This window comes from Hypanus sabinus, chromosome 1 (genome assembly GCF_030144855.1).
Source record: "Hypanus sabinus isolate sHypSab1 chromosome 1, sHypSab1.hap1, whole genome shotgun sequence".
Classification (NCBI taxonomy): Eukaryota; Metazoa; Chordata; class Chondrichthyes; order Myliobatiformes; family Dasyatidae; genus Hypanus; species Hypanus sabinus.
In genome coordinates, this window is record NC_082706.1 from 125,856,421 (window position 1) to 125,875,199 (window position 18,779).

Genomic DNA, 18,779 nt, shown 5'->3' on the forward strand with positions numbered 1-18,779 from the left:
TTGTTGGTTTCACCATAGTAGATTTTGTTTTAAGCATTTAGCAAGCCAGACAGCATCTGGTCTCTTGAATCTTTTTGGCCTGCATTGTGTTTCTACATTTTTTTAAAATTTCACTCCAGGTGTCCATCCTCTCCAGTTTCTTGTTTTATAATAGCATTTTGGATTTCTGTAAGAGATTTCATACTGTCTGTGGTTTGGCTTCCAATCTACATGTGATTCCCTCTGAATATCTCTTCATATTTTCTTCTGGTTGCTGAACGTGAGTAGTTTTGAAGTCAATGAGGTGACATTACTCAGTGTAGAGGCTGAGAAAATATTGATAGGATGGATTTACCAAGGAACTTGGATTGGGATTAAGGATTTTCCAGAAGGTTCTTAATAGAAAATTAGGGGGAAAGAGACAAAGTTGCTTAGTGGTTAGCATTATGCTAATTAGAGCTTGGGGTAACAGTGTTGTTCAATCCTGGCATCTTCTGTAAGGGCTTCGTATGTCCTCATTGTGGACTGCATGAGTTTTCACCGGATACTCTGGTTTTCTCCCAAATCCCAAAGACATAACGGTTAGTAGGTTAGTTGTTAATTGTAAATTGTCCCGTAATTAGGCTAGGGTTAAATAATAAGTGGGGTGGAAGGGCTTTTTCCATGCAGTATCTCTAAATAAGTAAAGGTGAGGCAGTAATGCAGAGACTGCCTGAGTATGATAGTACACATCATATATGCAGGCTCCAGTAGAAGACAACTTGTTACTAGCTATTTGTAAAGTTTCCACAAAGCCATGATTTGAGGGAAGTTGTCCATGTTAGGACTGTGGAGGACATTAAGTTATTCAATAAATAATTAGCAAGGAAACCTGCATATGCAAGATATTTACAGTGGCATGCAAAAGTTTGGTCACCCCTGGTCAAAATTTCTGTTACTGTGAATAGCCAAGCGACTAAAAGATTACCTGATTTCCAAAAAGCATAAAGTTAAAGATGGCACATTTCTTTAATATTTTAAGCAAGATTACTTTTTTTATTTCCATCTGTTACAGTTTCAAAATAACAGAAAAGGAAAAAGGCCCAAAGCAAAAATTTGGGCACCCTGCATGGTCAGTACTTATTAACACCCCCTTTGGCAAGTATCACAGCTTGTAAACACTTTCTGTAGCCAGCTAAAAGTCCTTCAATTGTTGTTTGGTGGGGGGGAGCGGGGATTTTCGCCTATTGTTCCTTGCAAAAGGCTTCTAGTTCTGTGAGATTCATAGGCCATCTTGCACGCGCTGCTCTTTTGAAGCCTATCCACAGATTTTCGATGATGTTTAGGTCAGGGGACTGTGAGGGCCACGCAGAACCTTCAGCTTGCACCTTTTGAGGTAGTCCATTGTGGATTTTGAGGTGTGTTTAGGATCATTATCCTGTTGGAGAAGCCATCTTCTTTTCATCTTCAGCTTTTTTACAGACGGTGTGATGTTTGCTTCCAGAATTTGCTGGTATTTAATTGAATTCATTCTTCCCTCTACCAGTGAAATGTTGCCTGTTCTACTGGCTTCAACACAAGCCCGAAGCACGAATCCTTGTGGAGGGGTGTTGGAGAGGTGTTCTTTTCATGAAATTCTGCAGCCTTTTTTCTCCTAACATACCTTTGCTCATTGTGGCCAAAAAGTTCTATTTTAACTTCATCAATCCACAGGACTTGTTTCTAAAATGCATCAGGCTTGTTTAGATGTTCCTTTGCAAACTTCTGACGCTGAATTTTGTGGTGAGGACGCAGGAAAGATTTTCTTCTGATGACTCTTCCATGAAGGTCATATTTGTGCAGGTGTTGCTGCACAGTAGAACAGTGCAACACCACTCCAGAGTCTGCTGAATCTTCCTGAAGGTCTTCTGCAGTTGAACGGGGGTTTTGATTTGCCTTTCTAGCAATCCTACGAGCAGTTCTCTCAGAAAGTTTTCTTGGTCTTCCAGATCTCAACTTGATCTCCACCATTCCTGTTGACTGCCATTTCTTAATTACATTACAAACTGAGGAAACAGCCACATGAAAACACTTTGCTATCTTCTTATAGCTTTCTCCTGCTTTGTGGCGATTATTTATTTTAATTTTCAGAATGCTAGGCAGCTGCTTAGAGGAGCCCATGGCTGCTGATAGTTGGGACAAGGTTTGAGGAGTCAGGGTACAGGTTTCCCCCAATATCCGAAGGTAGAGCATTCCTATGAAATGGTTCGTAAGCTGGAATGTCGTAAAGTGAAGAAGCAATTACCATTTATTTATATGGGAAAAATTTGTGAGTGTTCACAGACCCAAAATATAACCAACCAAATCATGCCAAATAGCACATAAAACCTAAAATAGTGGTAATATATAGCAAAAGCAGGAATGATATGATAAGTACACAGCCTAAATGAAGTAGGAATACTTTTCTGTAATCATTGCAACACTGTCCACTGTAGCAAAAATCTCACGCAAGTGCTGTCGGCAGAAACACTCTCTCCTGTAACCTTTAAGCTATGAAGCTGCCAAATCAAACCAAATAACACATAAAAACACACAGCCTATATAAAGTAGAAATAATGTATGTGCAGTGTAGTTTCACTTACCTGAATCAGGAAGACTGCAAGCACACTAATGGTAGTGTGTTAGGCTGAGTTGTCGGAGGTTGGGGTGGTGGGAGACTGGGGTGTCATCTCATCATTGTCTGTTTCCATCAGGGCAGGCAGGTCACCTTCTTCTATGCCTGCCTGCCTCAATGTCGAAGGTCGAGGTTCATCATCTGCTGTGGCGGATGTGGAAGGCTTGAAAAGCGACAGTAAAGCTAAGCGACTGCTTAGCCTCATGCATTTTTCTATCATACAGTTTTTTGTAAACACTCAAACCTATATATGCAAATATGCCCTGAACCTACGTACCCTTTCAAACTTAAAGTCATACTTTTCTGCAATCATTGCAGAGTTGTCAGTCGCAGCGAAAATTTCATGCAATTGCTTCGCGTTCAGTTCCTGGACGACTTCACTTTCAGGCCATTTGCTACTGCATTCGGTTTCATTTGTTATCCTTTCCTTTTCATCAGCTCGTCATATGTCAGTTCTTAGTCATGGGATGCCAAAACCTTTTCAACATCATCTTCGTCAACTTCCACAAACCCTTAGCCAAACTCACTACATTCTTACTTCGTTCACCACAATTGAAACGCTTAATTATTTCTAGTTTTACTCTTAAGTGTAACACCCTTACGCGCTCTTTTAGGCTTTTCCAATACCTTAGAACTCATCTTGCAAATGGATGCACAAAATAAATCGACATAAAGCGCACAGGCACATGTTTAAGCAATGTCAGCAAGAATACAGTTCCAGGGGAGGAGCTTGGCTGCTCGGCGCACGCTGCCTTTTTTCACGTGCTGCCTTTTATTGCACGCTGTCTTTTTTTGTAACAGTGAAAACACCTTCTGGCAAAAACAGGTAACTAATGTAGGTCTTTCATAACAATGAAATGTTGTAAAATGAACGTTCGAAAGATGGAGTATTTATAAAGAAATTTGCATCATCTGCCCTTTCCTAACTGTGAACAAGCCATAGCCCTAACAAGTTAATTAAGGTCTGAGATCTTGGTAAAAGTTATCTGAGAGCTCAAATCTCTTGGAGTGCCCAAACTTTTGCATGGTGCTCCTTTCCTTTTTTCACTCTAAAATTGTACAAGACAAAAATAATACACTAATTTTGCTTAAAATGTTGAAAAGAATGCTTCATCTTTAACTTTATGACTTTTGGAGATCAGTTCATCTTCTACTCTCTATTCACAGTAACAGAAATTTTGACCAGGGAGCCCAAACTTTTGCATGCCACTGTACAAGTACAAATTCAGGCATCTGGGGTAGTGGAAGGGAAGCTCTCACAAAGCAATATCATTGTAAATTTTATGTTGCATCTATGTAAATTGTTATTATGTAATACTTGCTTCCAACTCCAAAATGTGACCTTTGCCTCTGTCCAACTGACACACTTGGTCATACCTGTTACCTAGTTGACTTTGTGGTGAGCGGGGCAGGATTTCATTGAAACCTATTGAAAGCCTGAGAAGGCAGGAGAATAGAGTTGTGAGGGATAATAAATCAGCCATGATGAAATGACAGAGCAGACTTGATGGGCTGAATAGCCTAACTGTTCTTAAATGTCTTTATGGTCTTTTAAACTACAAGTTTGTCAATGTCCTAACTTGTCCCAAGTCGTCCTTGCAAACCTATCTTGACTTCTGGTTCAGCAATAATTGTACTTTATGTTTATCTTTGCAGCTTTCAAATCCTTACCAGGATTTAATTCTCCTTATCTCTGAAATCTCTTCACAATGTCTGATATCTTGGGCATTCTGCAGATCACTTGATTGTTGTTTCTTCAGCTGCTGAGGGCTTTTAGCATCCACCTCAAAACTCCTCCAATACTCCCCACATTTTTATCCTTGAAGTGTTTCTTAACACCTCTCTAGAGCAACACAAACACAAAATGCAGGAAGAACTCAGCAAGTAAAGCAGTATCTATGGAAGTGAATAGACAGTTGACGTTTCGGGCCAAGGGCCTTCATTAGGACTGGAAAGAAAGGGGTAGGAAGCCAGAATAAGAAGGTAGGGGAAGGAGGAGTACAAACTAGAAGGTTATAGATGAAGCCAGGTGGGTAGAGGAGGAAGGGAGAAGCAGAGGGGTGATGGGGGAAAAGGAGAAGTGTTGGAGAAGGAGGAATTAATAGGAGAGGTGAGTCAACCATGGGAGAAAGAGAAGGAGGAGGGAGCACCAAAGGAAGGTGATAGGCAGGTGAAGAGAAGAGGAGACATGAGAAGGGAGCCTGAGTGGCAGATGGAAGGAGAGTGGGGGGGGGGGGGGGGGGAGGAAATTACCAGAAGTTGGAGAAATCGACATATGTGTCTACAGTAGATCCATCGTGACACAGAGAAAACTATGAGCTGGCATGTCTGAATGGGAAGTAGAATTGAAATGGATGGAGACCGGGAGATCACACTTTTTCTGGCTGATGGAGCCTGCTCAGCAAAATGATCTCCCAATCTACATCAGATCTCACTGATATACAGTTGGAGGGTGGGGTGAGAGCAGACACATGCAAAATGGAAGAGATACAGGTGAGGGCAGCATTGATGGTGGAGGAAGGAAAACTCCTTTCTTTAAGAAGGAAGACATCTCATTAGTTCTGAAATGAAAAGCCTCATCCTGAGATCAGGTGTGACAGAGACTAAGGAACTGAGTGAAGGGGTTGACATTTTTACAAGTGACAGGTGCCTATCCTCCAGCCACCATACCAGGGATAGGGTTCCTCTTGTCCTCACCTATTACCTCACTAGCCTCCCATCCAGCACATAATTCAACCATAACTTCTACCATCTTCAATGAGATCCCACCACCAAGCTCATCTTAACCCCTCCACCCCCCCCCACTTCCTGCATTCCACAGGGATTGCTCCCCACACGATTCTCTTGTCCAGTCGCACCTCCCCATTGATTTTCATGGTACTTACCCTTGCAAGCAAAATAAGTGCCATATATGCCCCTGCACCTCCTCCTTTTCTACCATTCATGTCCCCAAACTGTCTTTCCAACTGAAAAGACACTTCACCTGTAAGTCTGTTGGGGTTATCTACTGTATTTGGTGCTTCTGCTGTGGCCTCCTGTATATCAGTAAGACCCAACGTAGTTTGGGAGACCACTTTGCCTAGCACCTATGCTCTGTCCACCAGAAAAACCAGGATCTCCCGGTAGCCACCAATTTCAGTTTTACTTCCCGTTCCCATTCCAACTTGTCATTCCATGGCTTCCTCCACTGCTGCGATGAGGTCACAATCAGGTTGGAGGAGCAACACCTTATATTCTGTCTGGGTACCCTCCAACCTGATGGCATGAACATCAATTTCTCAAACTTAAGGTAATTGACCCCCACTCTCACCATTCCCATTTCCCTCTATCCCCCTTATCTCCTTACCTGCCCAACACCTCCCTCTGGTGCTCCTCCTCCTTCCCTTTCTTCCATGGTCTTTTACCCTCTCCTATCAGATTCCCCTTTCTCCGGCCCTTTTTTTTTACACCAATCAACTTCACAGCTCTTTACTCCACTCCTCCCAACTTCACCTATCACCTTATACTTCTTTCTCCCCTCTCCCCACCTTGCTCTAACCTCTCATCTTTTTCTCTCCACCCCTGATGCAGGGCCTCGGCCTGAAATGTTGACTGTTTACTCTTTTCCATAGATGCTGCCTGGCCTGCTGAGTTCCATCAGCGTTTTGTGTGTGTTGCTTTGGATTTCCAGCAACTGCAGACTTTCTTGTCTTTGTGCTTCATCCTGGGACCAGATGTGGAAACAAAGAAACTGAGAAAAGGGAATGGCATTTTTACAGGAAACAGGGTGGAAAGAGGTATAGTCAAGATAGCTGTGGGAGTCGGTAGGTTTATTAACAATATTAGTGGACAGTTTCTCTCCAGAGATGGAGACAGATCAAGAAAGGCAAGAGAAGTGTCAGAAATGGACCAAGTGAATTTAATGGCAAGGTGGAAGTTAGAGACAAAGTTGATGAAATTGAGGAACTCAGCACAGTTGCGTGAAGCAGCAGCAACACCGTTATCAATGTAGTGCAGAAAGTGTTGAGGTCTCCAGAATTAATGAGGTTGGTGATGGATAGAAGAGTAACACCTCTATATTTTGTCAGCCCATCAACTTCTAACTCATCATCACTTGGCTCTATGATACAACTTGGCATTAATGTCTTATCTGCATTCTTCCTAACTCTGTTAACTTTTAGCAATACTTTGAAAAATTTATTCTAGATTATATTCTCAAATCCATGTGGCTTTAAACAGAATTTTGATGCCAACTGCAGGATCTTGATGCCAATTGACAGGATCTTGTTGAAGAATTTAGAAGCAGTTTAGTTGAAATTTACATTCCATGGGAAGCTTATTGCCTATCAACAAGTAGAACCCATCTTTGGAGCACACAGCAGTCTAAAAGAACACAAAGGGTGCCTTTGGAATAGGACAAGTACAATGTGAAGTTGGTTCATAGTTGTGCATTCACCACTATTTACTGTATCCCCATTTCCCTACCAGTGATGCCTGCCCTGCTGAGTTCCTCCAGGATTTTGCGTGTTTAGTCAAAGCTAAAGGTTCTATCATTAACATTCACAATAACATAACTTAAGCTCTTCTTAAATTCTGACCTTTTAAATTGCTTAAATTTGTTTGTTAACATCTTGTAGTAATTAAAGTACCAGATATGGTTGTTGGGTTTTCAAGGAACATCGAGACTTAACTGAGTAATTCCATTTTTGTTTTGTATGTTTATTATTATTTGCTCCTAAATTGTCTGAATTAGGGTTGTGATATAATTTGAATAAAACTTCAAAGTTCAGTGCTTATTTGAGTGTATTTAATCAAATTCCTTCTTTGGTTTATCAAGTATTGAAAGTTATTTTCTTTTGTTCATTTTCAGGAAAATTCTGCAATGGCAGTTGCTATCAAAACATGCAAAAATTGCACTTCAGATAGTGTGCGGGAGAAGTTCCTACAGGAAGCTTGTAAGTTTATAAATGCATGTATTATGTTCTACAAGTATAAGGTAATTATAGCACTTAAAGCACTATTGTATGAATGGAATTGTAATCGTTTGAGTTGAGAGCTAGTACATGTAGACACATAATCAACTTTTGTTCTGTAATTTCATCAATTCTGCACATGCCATCTGCCCTAAATGCATAAGCACAATGACAGTCTTTGTATAATTTGATTCATTGTACAGCATATTAGTGTAAGTCAGTGAAAACTGCACATTCAAAAATTAATATAAAAATATTGATGCTATGAAAGTTATAACTTTCAACTACTTGAAGCCAAGCTATTTTGACCTTTCATGCTAAATGACATTGATATCTAATTAATGAGTTAGACATATCCTGTCATTGATTGTAAATACACAGTTAGCACAATGTTTTTGATCATGCAGAATCTGCAACATGGATTTCATAAGCTTCCATCTAAATGATGTATAATACCTCAAATTGCCTGAACTTTATTTTCATGAAGGGAAGAGTAGTTCAAAAACCTTATGCTAAAATAACTTAGTTTTATTATATGATAGTGTGTAAGATGTATATATCTGCAATATATAATGAATCGTCCTATTCTATGTAAATATGCATGACATCCCATGAAATAATTTATTTAATGAATAAGTGCTAAAGTACTTGAATTTTATTGTGGTTTTGTACCACTGCTTTTATTTCAATATGGTGGTGATGAGTGCTCTAAATCTTGAGATCAAAGTGAATTAAACTTGCTTGACTCAGTATACAGTATCAAGTCCAACTACAAGTATCACTGATCTGGGCTTAAGTTCCTTAGGTTGGGTGATCTCAATCAGGATGTTAATCAGGACTTTGTAAATGGCATAAGTGCAACAGACGAAAGCAAAATTGACCAGTTCTGTTGTTTTTGGTCACAATCCAGTTGGCCTTTTTTTGCGAAGGATAGAATCTGTTCTGGCTTTGCAGTGGTAACTCGCTTAATTGAGCCCACTGAATTGAGCCTCACTGATAAAGCTCCCTCGTAGGAAATTATGATATGAATATGTGCAGTACAGTTACTAATGTTGAATCCATCCATGCCAAGAGCTAAGTAAAGGAGTTAGGAGGTGGTGGGCAGAAGATGGTCCAGGAGCTGTTAAACAGATTGATCATGATAGAACCTGTTAAACGCTTAGTTATATGAAGTTGGCCATTTGACTTTATTCATTCTTGATATATTCTGGTAAATAATATCACTATTGTAACTGTGCCTCTTTGTGGAAGGCTTATCCCTTTTTGGACTAATTTTATTCTCTAGTAATGGGGCAGATCTTTAGACAGTAGACTCACGCATCCATCGATATCTTCACACCAAAGGCCTTAAAAGGTACTGGGAAGAGGTCATACATTTATTTAAAAGGTAGATAGTTAATTCAATAAGTAGTTTGATTTTAAGGTTGTGATTTAAAAATCATACCACTGCTCTGAAAAATTAGAGCAGGCCGATTTCCTAAACTGGGTCCCCAGGCTGCTCTTGCCCCACCACTGCTCTCCTACTCCATCTCTCAGGGCCCACCATCATCTCATGGGTCCTCAAATCCTCCATCTTCCACCCCCACCCCACCTTCCCTAAATAACCCAACACTTCTTTCTCCTCTGGCACCACCAACTCTCTTTCCGCACCCCCCCCCCACCCCCACCCCCCCGATCCCAGCTCATCTTTGCCATATCTTCAACAATGCCTCCGAGCTTCCGCTCTCTGAGATAGAATATTGTGTCCTCAACAGAGGCCTTACCTTTCCACCCACACATCAGCGATTTCCACGCCTGCCAAGAAGTTGAGCTCTTTTACCATTGCCTCCATTTCCATGCCCACTTCTTTGGCAAGAATTCCACGCTCCGCACTGATGACCCTTCTCCCATCTTCAACCCTCTTCCTCTTCTTGGACAGACCCCACTCTGGTTCTCTGCCTGCTTTGGATCTTTACATCTCATATTGCCAATGAGACATCCGCTGTCTTCCAGGTGAGGCAATACTTCATCTGCAAATCTGGTAGTGTTGTCTATTGTATCTGGTACTTAGAATGCAGCCTCCTGTACATTGGTAAGACCTGTCATAAATTGAAGAACCACTTCCTTGTTCCATCATGCCAGTCTGTGGCCTCCTGTTCTGACAAAATGAGGCCACCCTCAGGGTGAAGGAGCAACATCTGGGTAGCCTCCAATGTGATGGGGTGAATATTTTTTTCTCCTTCTGATTTAAAGAAAAACTCCCTCGCCCTTCCTTCTTCCACTATTCTCTGCTCTGTCCTTTTACTTCTTCTCACCATGCTATAACTTATGAGCTCATTGACTTCATCAACTTTGCCTCCAACTTCCACCCTGCCCTCAGATTTACCTGGTACATTTCCAACACCTCCCTCCCCTTCCTTGATCTCTCTGTCTCTATCTCTGGAGACAGCTTATCTACTGATGTCTACTATAAGCCCACAAACTCTTACAGCTTCCTGGAATATTCCTCTTCCCACCCTGTCTCTTGCAAAAATGCTATCCCCTTCTCTCAATTTTTCCATCTCCACCACATCTGCTCTCAGAATGAGGCTTTTCATTCCAGGACGAAGGAGATGTCTTCCTTTTTTAAAGAAAGGAGCTTCCCTTCCTCCACCATTACCTCTGCCCTCAAACGCATCTCTCCCATTTCATGCACATCTGCTCTCACCCCATCCTCCCGCCACCCCACTCAGGATAGGGTTCCACTTGTCCTCACCTACCACCCCACCAGCCTCCAACTCCAACATATAATTCTCCGTAACTTCCGTCACCTCCAACGGGATCCCACCACCAAGCACATCTTTCCCTCTCCCACTCCTTCTGCTTTCCGCAGGGATCGTTCCCTACGCGACTCCCTTGTCCATTCGTCCCGTTTCCCCCCCCCCCCCCCATCCCTTCCCACAGATCTCCCTCCTGGCACTTATCCTTGTAAGGGGAACAAGTGCTACACCTGCCCTTACACTTCATCCCTCATCACCATTCAGGGCCCCAGACAGCCCTTCCAGGTGAGGCGATGCTTCACCTGTGAGTCTTCTGGTGTGATACACTGTGTCCGGTGCTCCCGGTGTGGCCTCCTGTATATTACTGAGACCCGATGTAGACTGGGAGACCATTTCACTGAACACCTACACTCTATCTGCCAGAGGAAGCAGGATCTCGCAGTGACCACACATTTTTATTCCACGTCCCATTCACACTCCGATATGTCAATCCATGGCCACCTCTACTGTCGAGATGAAGCCACACTCAGGTTAAAGGAATAAAACCTTATATTCCATCTGGTTAGCCTCCAACCTGATGGTATGATCATTGATTTCTCTAACTTCCGTTAATGCCTCTCCTCCCCTTTACCTCCAGCTAGCTTCCTTCTCCTCCGCCCAACTTTGGATTTCCAGCATCTGCAGATTTTCCTGTGAACAGAATACTCAAACCTAACCAGTCCACTTGCAAAGCTTTGCCCTCCCAGTGACTCAGCCTCGCTCATACTTTTCAGACCAATACTTTCAACCTGTTAACATTATGTCAACTTGATCTGACTTCTGATGTTAAATATTGCCTCTATTCTCAGGCTAAGGAGGAACTATTGGACATATTAAGCTAATAGGTTGTTATTATATAATTGAATACTGCAATATTGAACTGCAATATTGGTATTGAATATTATCCCCCCCCCAAATTAGTACTGTGAGAAGAATATATTATTAGCATGTATTTTTATTGTCTATTCATTTAAGCATCTGGCATTCCTTCGTGAAGAAGACTGCAGTAATGATAGGAGATTCCATTGTTAGAGGAATAGAAACAAGATTCTGTGGGCGCAGAAGGGACACCTGGATGATAGGTTGCCTCCCAGGTGCCAGAGTTAGGGATGTCTCGGATTGGGTCCATGCCATTATAAATGGAGGAGTAAGCACCTGGGAATTTTTGGTGAATATTGCCACCACTGACATGGCTAGGACAGGTGAGAAGATCCTGGAGAGATTTTAGGGAATTATGTAGAAAGCTGAAAAGCAAGACCTCCAGGGTAGTAATCTCTGGATTTCTTGTTTAAACCATGCGCTAGTGAGGGTAAGCATAGGATGATTTGGCAGATGAATTTGTGGCTGAGGAACTGATGCAGAGGGTACAACTTCAAGTTTCTGGATCATTTGGATCTCTTCTGGGCATGCTACAACCTATACAAAAGGGATGGGTTACACCTGAACCTGAGCAGAACAATTATCTTTGTGGGCAGGTTTGCTAGAGCTGTTGGGAAGGGTTCAAACTAATTTGGCAGTGGGATTGTAACTGGTCTGATAGGGCTGAGGATGGAGTAGTTAGTTTACAAACAGAACCAATGTGTAGAGAGGCTGTTAGCAAGGACAGGCTGGTGATAGACAAAATTGCAGTCACGGGGATGAGTTGCAATGCAAAACTGTGACAAAATTGAAAAGCATGATGAATACAGGACTGAAGGTATTGTATTTAAATGCACACAGTATACGGAATAATGTCAATGAACTTGTAGCAGTGTTACAGATTGGTATGACGTTGTGGGTATCACTGATTCATGGCAGAAGGAAGATTATAACTGGGAACTTAATGTCCCAAGGATACACATTCTTTTGAAAGGATAAAGCAGGGGGGTTTGGTGGATCCGTTGATAAAAATTGAAATCAAATCATTAGAAAGAGGTGACCAAGATTGGAATGTGCTGAATCATTATCCTGATGCTGTGGATCCCAAGAAACGGAATTTGTAGAATGCTTATGAGATGGCTTTTAAAAACAGCTTGTGGTTAAGCTCACTAGGGGAAAGGCAGTTCTGGACTGGGTGTGAGCAATGAACTGTAATTGATTTAGAGAGATCAGGGTGAAGGAATCCTTAGAGGACAGTGATCATAATATGATAGAATTCACCCTGCAATTTGAGAAGCAGAAGCTTTATCGGATTTATCAGAATTATAGTGGAGTAAAGAGAATTACAGAGGACTGGAAATTTGCAAATGTCATTCCACTCTTCAAGAAGGAAGGGAGGCCAGTTAATCTGACCTCACTTATTAGTAAGATGTTGGAGTCGATTGTTAAGGATGTGGTTTCGGGGCATTTGGAGGCACATGACAAAATAGGCTGAAGTCAGCAGAGTTCCCTTTAGGGAAGATCTTGCCTGACAAATCTGTTGGCGTTCTTTAAAGAAATAACAAGCAGGCTAGACAAAGGAGAATTGGGGGATATTGTATACTTGGATTTTCAGAAGGCTGTTGACAAGGTGCTATACATGAGCCAGCTGAAGAGCCTGTGGTATTACAGGAAAGATACTAGTATGGGTAGAGTATTGGATGATTGGCAGGAGGCAAAGAGTGATAGAAAAGGGAGCCTTTTCTCGTTGACTGGCAGTGTCTAGTGGTATTTCACAAGGGCCTGTGTTGGGACCACTTCTTTTTACATTGTATGTCAATGATCTGCATGATGGAATTGGTGGATTTGTGGTCATATTTGCAGACAATACAAAGATAGGTGAAGGAGCAGGTAGTATTAAAGAAGCAGAGAAGCTGCAGGGGGACTTAGATTAGGAGAATGGACAAAGAAGTGGCTGGTGGAATACAGTGTTGGGAAGTATATGATCATGTACTTTGGTAGAATAAATGAAAGCATAAACTATTTTCTAAGTGGAGAGAAAATTCAAAAATCTGAGGTGGAAAAGGACTCGGAGGTTCCCATGCAGCATTGTCTAGAAGTTAATTTGCAGTTTGAGTCACTGGTAAGGAAGGCAAATGCAATGTGTTACGTACCCCGTAACTGGGTCACTTACCAGCAAAGATAGAGAGGTCCGTTGAAGTCTGGTGATTCTATTTTCAACAGTATTTATTGGTAAAAATACACAAAAATAATATCAATGCAAATATACAGATAATATATGTCATCAATACTAAACCTAAAAGTGCGGGTATAATAATAATCAATTAGAAATAAGCTGTATCGTTGTCTAGGGGATAATGAATTGTCATATAGAAATATAAAGTTCAGTTCAGTTCATGCAGGCTGTGGTAGTTGTTGGTCACTGTGTTTCAATTATTGGAGAGAGAGAGAGAGAGAACAGCAACAGCTATTGGCTTGCGACTTTCATTTACGATCTTGATCCGTCGATGCATTGTTGTTGTGGCCATTCACGTATGACCCCTCCGTCCTTTAGCTAGACTCGTCACCCAGGCAAGGATGGACACACACACAAGCCCCCACCGGTCTCGTAGCGTCTCTCCTGGTGCGTCTGAGGGATGTTGCCCCAGACCCTACTTTTATCCCCACTCACGGCGTCTTAGGTGTCAATCAGGTTGGGATGATACAACCCATCAAACCAGCCCACTTTGGTTGCCCCCTGAGGGGTTTCAATGAATAGAACGGTACTCAATAAACAATCCTTCTCCAAGAGACAATAGCAGTAATCAGTGGTTCCGTTCCGCTTTTGTTAGGAGGAGGCATTCCACTTTGTGTATCTCTGAGTTGTCTCTCTCTCATTAGCTGACATGAGCTGTTTATCAATAACAACTGTCTTGGCAGCTTTCCTGTGTCTCTCTCATGTCCCTTGATAACAGCATCGGAATAGTAGCGATTTGTGATTCTCCAATGGGGGGGGCCTTGGCGATTCTGTACCCTTCTGCCCATCAGAGTTGTTCATCATTCATAACATCCCCATCCTTCTAAGAATTTTCACCAAAGGGGAAAATTAACTAATACAGAGTCTTACAGAATCTAACAGAATACAAAAGAGTTTTTCCACTACAGAGTAATAGTTATACATTCAACTTAACATATAAACAGTTAGCGATTACATTGTCACTTCCTTTAATAGCTTAATATCTTGTACCATAGATTCCGGACTACAGTGTGCACCTGATTAAAGGCCGCACCGGATTTTAAGCCACAGGTGTCCCACGTTGTAATATGAGATATTTACACAGAAAGATACTACACGTGAGGATTTTTTAACTTTTAATTAAATCCGTATGGTAACATAAACAAATACATATTGCAAATGCTTTTTTTTCGAACAGTGCCTGTAACACAGCTACTTTTAAATATACATACATATCGGTAACACACAAATTACGTTGCATATACTTTTTTACTGAACAGTGCATGAACAACATTCCAATATCTCCTAACGACTGGTAAAAAATACATATATATACTGCAGCCTACCAGGAAAAGTTATTGATCGCCTTCTTCATCTTCCTCCTGCGCACTAAAACCATCAAAGTCCTTCAGTGTCCGAATTGAACAACCTCAGGATCTCGTCACTCACTTCAGTCTCTTCGTTGTCGCTCTCACTTGAGCGCACACAGTCCTCTTCATCACGCAGCAGTCCAGCCTTTCGAAACCCGTTGGTGATGGTGGATGTTGTGACACGGCTCCACACTGGCAGACTTGAGTTAAAGATGCTCTTCGCATGCGTCCTGTTTTGGTAAAGGATTTCTCACCGCTCGTCATCCAAGCCTCCCACTCAATGCGCAGCGCCACTTTAAATGCCCGGTTCACGCTGATGTCCGGTGGCTGCAAATACTTCGTAGTGCCCCCAGGAATCACACCTGGAATTGAGTTTGTACTCTTGATGGCAGCTTTCACTGAACTTTCATTGTCAGCCGCTTAAAAATCACCATCGGTGGAAGCTTTAGTCCTGATGCTGTGCAGCTCAGAACACAAGTAAAATGCGTTCTCTCATGGCCACTTGTTTTCAGTGTGATGGACGAGTCACCTTTTTTATTAACAGTCCGAGTGAGAGGCAGGTCAAATGTCAAAGGTACTTCATCCATATTTATGATATCATCTGGCCCAATGGAATTCTCCGCTATCTTTGTTTGAGTGAATGTGCGAAAGTTAGCAAGTTTTTCCTCGTGGTGTCGGGAGGGAGCTGCTGACACAGAGTCGTGCGTACCCTGACGGACAGGCCTTTTCGTCTCATAAATCTAAAACACCACGATGGCCCACCTCTAAAATCTTCGATTTTCATTTTGGTGGCGATTGCTTTAGCCTTCAGTCTGATCTGCACGGTGGAAACACCGCGGCAGCCTGCTCTCTGTGTGTTAACCCAGTCTTCAAGAAAGTTTTCAAGTTCGGGCCATCTGCTATGATTACCTCTGAAAGCTTTTGTCGTCTTTTTGCATTGACTCAGTTCTTCACACTGGCGTCTCCACCGTCTCACCATCGATTCATTTATGCCAAGATTATGTGCAGCAGCTCGATTTCCTTCTTCAGCCGCCAGATTGATCGCCTTTAACTTAAAAGCTGCATCATATGCTTTTCTTCGAGTGTTTTCCATGTTGATGAGGGTGAGTACAAATGACTGATTTACAATAATTTAATTGTGAAAGTGCGCTTGATTTATCGTACAATTTCATTGGACCTCTGTGAACTACTCATCAATTTTATTGGTCTACTGTTACGAGGCAAAATGTTTTTGGCGGCATGAAAAAAAAACATGCATTAGCCGCACCGTAGTATAGGCCGCAGTGTTGCCGCAGTGTTCAAAGCGTGGGAAAAAAGTAGCGGCTTATAGTCCGGAATTTACGGTACCTTAATAAATTCCTGTAGCATCAGACTCCAATTTAATAACCACCTATTTTTATTCCTTTTCTTCAGCAAAACAAAACTAAAGAGTTGTGATCTTAGCTTAAGTGTATATTACAAAATGTGAACCAATACATGAGTGATTATTCTGTAGTACATTACCAAAGTTTGTGCAAATACTAATCTTTATTTTACTTTTAAACTTAACAGTCAATCTTCCATGGTGTTGTCTTTATTATTTACATGCTTTGTCGAAATCCCTCAAAACCAGATCAATATAACCCTTTCCTCTCACACGGCACATCACTTTTCTATCATCCATGTGCCCGTCCTAGAGTTTCTTAAGTGCTCCTAATGTATCTGCCTGTACCACCAACACTGGCAGGGTGTTCCATATATTCAGCACTCTGTATAATTAACTTGCATCTGATATCCCCCTTTTCTTTACTCCAATCACCGTAAAATTATGTCCTGTGGTATTAGACATTTACACCCTAGGAAAAGGTCTCTAGCTATCCACTCGATCTATGGGGCAGCACGGTAGCATTACACTTTACAATACCAGCATCCCAGGTTCAATTCCTGCTTTTGTCTTTAAGGAGTTTGTACACTCTCCCTATAGCCGTGTGGGTTTCCTTCAGGTGATCTGGTTTCTTCCCACAGTCCAAAGACGTACCAATTTGTAGGTTAATTGGTCTTAGTAAATTGCCCAGTGATTAAGCTAGTTTTAAATCGGTGATTGCTTGGCTGCGTGGCTTGAAGGGCCAGAAGAGCTTTGTTCCATACTGTATCTCAATAAATGAATGAATGAATGCCTCTTAGAATTTTGTATACTCCAAAGAGAAAAGCCCCAGTTCACTCATTTATCCTCATAAAACATACAGTCAGCCCTCCTTATCCGTGAGGGATTGGTTCCAGGACCCCTCGCAGATACCAAAATTTGCGGATGCTCAAGTCCCTTATTCAACCTGTCTCGATGCAGTGGACCTTAGGACCCAGCAGAACCCAAGGCCTTATTTAACCTGTCTCAGTGCGGCAGAGATCTGAATCCGCAGTGTTTCTTTTCATGAAAATAATCACGATAACGATTGAAAATAAAGTGGAAATAATAAAGCGATTGGAAAGAGGTGAAACGCCATCAGTAATTGGAAAAGCGTTTGTCCACTTTGGTCAACGATCGGAACAATTTTAAAGGATAAAGTGAGAAAGGCTGTGCCCTGATGAAAGCTACAATTATTACTAAACAACACAGTGCTTTAATTACTGGGTTCTGGGGTTTTGGGTTTTTGATCCTCCATATCAACCTGGCCCGGTGGAGAGTGCACTCCACAGCGATCTGTCACTACATTGAACTCGGGAACTTTCTGAGCCTGGCGCTGAAACATACGTTCTTAAATGTTTTATTTGCATAGAAAGGTAAAATATATACCTTATATGAATGCTAGCGTTTGACTAACTGACACTAAATAATACCAGATGTACCTGTACCGACTTACTTAGTTGGAGAACTTCAGATTTTTTTCAATCCCGATCCACAATAACCCACGCACATCCTCCCGTATACTTTAAATCATCTCTAGATTACTTATAATACCTAATACATTGTAAATGCTATGTAAAATAGTTGTTATACTGTATTGTTTAGGGAATAATGACAAGAAAAAAAGTTTGTACATGCTCGAACAACAAGTGCTGGAAGAGCACTTCTGGGTTTTCACGATTCGCGGTTGGTTGAACTCGCGGATGCGGAATTCGTTGATAAGGAGGGCCGACTGTACTCTCTAATCCAGGCAGCATCCTTATAAATCTCTTCTGCACCCTCTCTAAAGCTTCTACATCCTTCCTGTAATGAAGCAGCCTTTTTCTCCTTTTGTCTTTTACCTCTGGGAATGGAAGTCATACCCAGCCTAACCTTCTGGGCATGTCTCCTGCTTTGCTTTTTGCAATTGCAGTTTTATCCTATCCGAGATGACCCTCCCTGCATCTTAATGTGATTATCTTGCCTCCTTCCCAAACCAAAAAGTCTGATGTAAAAAACATTAACTCTGTATCCCTTCTGACATAACTAGCTTGACCTATCAAGTATTTCCAGCATTTTCTTTTTTTTTTAAATAGTTTATGTTTATTCAACTTTATTTTCTAGCTTTCTGTATGCACCAATGTGCCAATTATATAGGGAGCTAGTTTAAAGCTTTAGACTCTGTTTTGAGATCTTTGAATGACCACAAAATAGAAATGTGGAATAATCTAAATCTGTGTTTTCCATTTACTCCTTAAAGATGAATTTTGGTTTCTGATGAACACTTCTGATTTTCCTACTAATAAAAAAAATTGACAATGGATAGGGTTGTGTTGCCGAAAACTGATGTCCAACCAATCTTCCATTCAGTATTTCCGAATCTTGAATTATAAATTAAGATTTTAACTGCCTGATTTTGTGGGGGGTTTTGTGATTACTATAAAAGCGGGAAGCAGTTCATAAAATGAAGGGTGACAGGCTCTGGACTATTCTGTCTTGAATGATTATGCATGTTCAGTTAAGTGAATCTGTCAAGGAAGGATATTGATTGACATTTATTAGGTGAAGATGGAGTGTAAATTGCATTGTAATAATCTTGGTATATGAATTAAGCATGAGCTAATTGAACAATTGAA

At 41.5% G+C, this 18,779-nt stretch overlaps 1 protein-coding gene across 15 annotated transcripts in view; it reads left to right on the forward strand.

Moving 5' to 3' along the window:
• LOC132397252 (focal adhesion kinase 1) overlaps positions 1 to 18,779 on the forward strand; it is a 545,830-nt gene that overhangs the window by 418,892 nt on the left and 108,159 nt on the right. For all 15 annotated transcript variants that reach the window (XM_059975823.1, XM_059975834.1, XM_059975802.1 and 12 more), the window contains one exon: positions 7,461 to 7,545. In XM_059975823.1, coding sequence (XP_059831806.1) covers positions 7,461 to 7,545 — 85 coding nt within the window. The remainder of the gene's footprint in view (positions 1 to 7,460; positions 7,546 to 18,779) is intronic.